The sequence below is a fragment of the Corylus avellana genome, chromosome ca2, assembly GCF_901000735.1.
Source record: "Corylus avellana chromosome ca2, CavTom2PMs-1.0".
Lineage (NCBI taxonomy): Eukaryota > Viridiplantae > Streptophyta > Magnoliopsida > Fagales > Betulaceae > Corylus > Corylus avellana.
Genome location: NC_081542.1, coordinates 102,656 through 107,695, shown reverse-complemented (window position 1 = coordinate 107,695; position 5,040 = coordinate 102,656). Strand labels below are relative to the sequence as shown.

General features: G+C 38.7%; 1 protein-coding gene across 1 annotated transcript; it reads right to left on the bottom strand.

The window, feature by feature from the left end:
- Nucleotides 1–1,212: 1,212 nt before the first annotated feature.
- LOC132169516 (vacuolar protein-sorting-associated protein 11 homolog) lies at nt 1,213–3,947 on the bottom strand. Its single transcript, XM_059580541.1, has 2 exons — nt 2,380–3,947; nt 1,213–1,805 (listed from the first exon to the last, which is right to left on the bottom strand). The coding sequence occupies exon 1, from the start codon at nt 3,692–3,694 to the stop codon at nt 2,882–2,884; it is 813 nt and encodes a 270-aa protein (XP_059436524.1). The 5' UTR covers nt 3,695–3,947; the 3' UTR covers nt 1,213–1,805; nt 2,380–2,881.
- Nucleotides 3,948–5,040: the final 1,093 nt, after the last annotated feature.

Below are 5,040 nucleotides of genomic sequence, written 5' to 3'. Positions count from 1 at the left end.
TCCCCCTTGTCAACTTGGAGGCCCTGCATAAGCAAAAAGCTAAGCTCGGACTTTTAGATGACAATTCTAACAAGTTGTGGCGTGGTTTACGCTGGCATGAACTCAGTTTTCAACGTGCGATAGAGAGGTTAAGTTCTGCAAGAAGTTAGAGTCGAGAAGACATCAAAGGTGTCCCCGGATTATTGTGGCAGCCCTACATGCATGTAATTGGAGCCTTCATTATAACCCATTCTTTGTCATCAAGCGTATAGCTCACTTTATACACATTTTAGTATAATCGGGACCCAGATATTATGTATAGAGGTATTAGGGTAAGCTGATAACTCATTGATGATCAAGTATATTCATTCGTGCATAATAATAAATCACAAGTTTTTCTTTACGTATTATTCTTTTCTTCATTTTGTACTGTCATCTTCTATAATGGGATGGAGGATATAATCACTACACTTTTATTCTACTTTGTTGATGTGGTAATGTCAATCAACAACTTCTAATTTTTTTTTTTTTTTTTTTTTTTAACGATGATTGATTTAAAGGTTAAAGATAGAAGTGTAGCATTTCTTAATCAAAATTGTTGAGGAGTAGGGTTATTTATTGGACAGTGTGTTGTCATTCAAATGTTTGCCCGAGAAGGCAAGAAATTGTTAAACCAAGATTTTGGGCTCTACTAATTTATAGCAAACACGAGGCTATCGGCAAAGTTTTAAATTTGAGGGTGTGGTCAGGTAGATTCGTTTTTGGGTGTTTATAGTGTTTTTTTCCAAATTTCTGACAATCTCCAAAGTTTCTTTTATTTTTATTTTTTAACTTTTTGCCAGAATTGGCTGGCAACTAATTGAGAGAGATGGCCCTAATGTGGTCCACCTATTCGGAAAGTGGACTCCACACCTGGGTTGAGCCCTCTCTCATTTGCTCCTCGGACAGGCTAAAGTATAGTAAAAAAATTACAGCTAATCCTGATCCAATGTGAGAGAGCAGGTAGGCCCGCATCTGCTCGGGTGGGCTACCAAAGCATATACAGGGCCCACATGCTCTCTTCCATAAGTTGCCCATCGGGACACTCTTCACTTGAATTTTTTTTTTTTTTTTTTTAAATAATAAAATAAGAATAATAATAATAATAACAATAACTGAACATAGCGCATTGAACATCACCAACATGGTGAGGCGTGACAAAGCTCAGTCGCAGGCAATATTCCATGATAAAAATAAAATCCATATACTGATACATTAAAAAATAAAAATAAATAAATGACATGGTTAATTACGAATGTAGATCAAGCGCCAGAGTCTCCAATTGCACATCCTGCAATTGGAGATCTTCAGACTCAAATGTTATGGGATTTCATTCCTAACTCATTCTGGCAGAATATTGACACAAAGAAACAAGCAAGCAACAAGAAGGTTCAGAGGCCACTGCTGGAAGAAGTGCTGCCTGCTCTAACACCACCACCACCTGTGAGCCCATTACTAGTTTTGCTTATGATCCCTTTTCCAAAATACTCAGCAATCACAGAAAACCCATCCTTTGAACTCTTCACTTGCCGGAAGAACTGATCCTGGTCTTTAGAATTCTGCTCCAAGCTTCTCTTCATTTCTAGAACAGACCTATATTCGGGAGCACACTCGGGACACTCCTTTTCATTATCACCAAGGCAGCGCTGATGGAATGAGTGCATACACATAAAGTGTAGTGCAGGGAGATCAAGTGTGAAAGTGCATGCAATGCACTTGCTAAGCTGAAATATTCTGGCATTTGTCCTCAGATCCTCGACGTCTTTTCTCATTGCCAAACTGTCTTCCTGCAAGTTGGAAGTGGAACAACTCACTTAATAATTTGGTCTTTTCATTGAATAAAAAGAATGAGGATAGTGATTCAATATGACTCTGTCTGCAGAATGATTCTTTTCTCTTAAATGTCAACAAAATTCTACTCGCATGCCACACTATTGGGAAGGGAAGGAGGGGGACAATTAGAAGTATCAATATGAATGATCAGAAAAACTTCAAACGCATGCTATAAATGATTAAACCTTCCAAAGAAGCCTTCTGAAGACAGAACAATAAATCATAGCCATGCCATTAATTAAGAAAATAGGCACATTTAAGCTATTATCAGTGATAATAGCTTAAACCATTCCATTCTAGTCCATTTTTTAACTTTTCCCCGTTGGATTTTTTGGGATTATTTTCACAATTTAGGAGCTATTTCTATTTTCGTAATACTTCCCCCTGTTCTGCACATTTTGATAAATGTATGTAATTAATAAATAAAAAATCAAAGAAAATCATTGCACCATGCACCCAAAGTGGGTGCCATGACAGAAATAGGTACAACAGATGAACTTTCAAAGAAAGCTAATAATAAGCAGCAACCTGATACTTCTCAATAGATCGTCGGTCCTCTTCGATCAGCTTTGATTCCTGTTCAAGCTTTCGAGCAATATAATCCTTAATGACAGAGAGTGTGAGGCATGGATTTCTGGACAGCGTTTGAAGAACAATAATAGGAGGCAAGATGTCATCCCTTTCAATATAGGTCAAAACTTCCTTCACTTCTTTGGAGCAATCTTCTCCATGTTCACCAATACTTCAGCAGATCTGCCCAAAGAGATGGGTCCCCTCCTTTACCTGAATCCCCCAATCTTTTGCAGCACGCAATCAATCCCTCATGATCATGTGCCTGCATGTAGCAAGCAATCACCTCTTTATAGAGTTTCATCTTTTCATATAGATACAACAGCCCTTCTTTAAATGCATTCATTTCACACAGAATAATAGCTAAATCAACGTCATAAAGCGGATGTTCTAGCTCAGATGGCCATGCACTTTTAAGCAACCATAGCCCCTTGTCACGCCTTTCCAGGCTATCCTTTTCCTAAGCTGAATCTTTGCGATCAGCAGCAAATTTCCCATTGGGCTCAGCTCTTGACATTCCAGCTGCTCCAAGATTAAGATCTCCATTGTTGCTAGCCTGTGAGATTGATGGAAAGTTCATGTCATTGGACAAGTACAACTCCAACACCGTGTTGTGGATTTCAACTTGAGCAGGCGAGTCTTTCACCTTGTCGGTATATTTTTCAAGAAAATCCATAAGGGACTGCGGGTGATGGATGAAAATGTTGAGAAAATCAACAGGAGATGGCAGCATAGATAAGTATGCACCACTGGAGGCTCCTTGCTTAACTGATTCTTTATCCTCTGTACAAAGCCTCATGAGTATCTCAATAGTCTCCACTGGCTTGTGCTCTATAAGAATCTTACCATACTCCTTCACTGTTACCCCTGCTTGACTTGGTTCAAGGCTTGAAATATATTGCAATGCTTCGTCATATCTACCAAGGTCTTCAAGTAAGATCTTTAAGTACAATTCGTGCCTCCCGGCCTTCTTAGCAACATACATAGCATGCTCATGATAATTGGCAGCACGGCAAACCCTTATTGCAGTTTTGACGTCAAACTTATGTTCCCCAATACCATCCTCACTTTTAATGAATATATTTAGCTTCTCCACATCTTTCAATTTGGTGTAACAGTTTAAGAGAAGAGTTGTATGATCTTTAGAAGCAAGCCCCTTCTCATGTAATTTCTCCAAGTAGTTCATAAGATCGTAGACTCTTTGTGCATCTAAAAACTTCTGTATGACATAAGAGGGTTCAAGATGACCAATAGTGTGGATATACTGGGACATAGCCTCATCATAGTCTTGCTTGCTATATAGATGGTCCCCATACTTTCATAACACCTCTGCAGTTGCAGCAGCATCAGCTTGTTGACTTTGAACAAGATTTATAGCTACATTATAAAGGTTTTTCTTAAAGAGCATATCTAACTTGCTTTCCATATCCTTCTCCCCAATACACAAAGCTGATTTGTCAGACATTATGAGTATTATGTTCCCCCATTCACAAAGCATGTGAGTAACTTCTTTAACCACTATAATATGGGCTATCAAACGGTTCTTCAAGTCATAAATATTGAAAGTATTCTTGCCAGTTCTTTGGTCTGCAATAACAGGTATCCACAAAACCACCCTAGAAACTTCTTCTCTCCTTCAAAAGCCCAACATGGACCACGTCCATCAACTTCATAAAAGTATACAGCCTCAGGTCGACCAATTATAAACTCCTGATAAGAAAACATGTAAGCCATTATCTTTCTTAGAGAATATAAAACACATTTATTGAGGCAACATAAAAATGAACAGCTCCCATAACTGCATACCGAGCGGTCACTCATCGCAACACTGTTGATATTGGATCCAATCTGATCTAGGGTTTGCCGTATCGGTGGTTGATCCTGCAGGCTGAACAAGCTAACTGAAGCTGGAGTAATGGCAAATAATTGAAGAACTTGACCATCCACTCTGAAACCTAGACCAGTTATAGCAGACTGGCTTTTGTCTGAGATGTTATCCACCTGAAGCTTGAAACGGGTGATACGCTCACGTCCAATATCTCCTTTGATGCAGTAAATGCAACCATTATCCAAGCCAATAGCTAGAAGTAGAATTGGTGGTGCTTCCTCTAGTACTAAGAATGATGTGATCTGTAGTATATCATATAGGTTTCAAAATTCCATTAAGATAAACGCAAGTGCAGAGGCAGGTAGACCAAGACAAATTTAATGCAAGACATTACTAAAAAGGCAACTAGGCAATCAGATAAGAAATGAGACAAGTCGAAGCACCTACAGCACACTACCTTTGCTTCAGGAAACTGATTAGTGAATATCCGCAATATACCAATACAATCAGGGCTAGTCGTGCTTGAGCCCTCTGGCTGCATCTTATCAAGATCAAAGACCTTCAGGCACATAGCTGATTGCTGCGGAGATATTTGTTCATCCTCTCCAACAGTTACAAGAAAGTTGCGTTGCTGATGTTATAAACATAAACAAATTTTGCATCAACTTCAAACCATGATGTAACTTCAATAGAGGCTACACAATATGAAAAAAAAAATTAGAAACCCAAGTTCCAACCTTTTAAATCCATTCATTTTTCCTAGAAACTAAACTATCAGAAACCAAAGAAAA

Bases quoted from the DNA above. Each gene is read 5' to 3' on its own strand.
- LOC132169516 (XM_059580541.1), bottom strand. From the start codon at position 3,694: ATGTCCCAGTATATCCACACTATTGGTCATCTTGAACCCTCTTATGTC.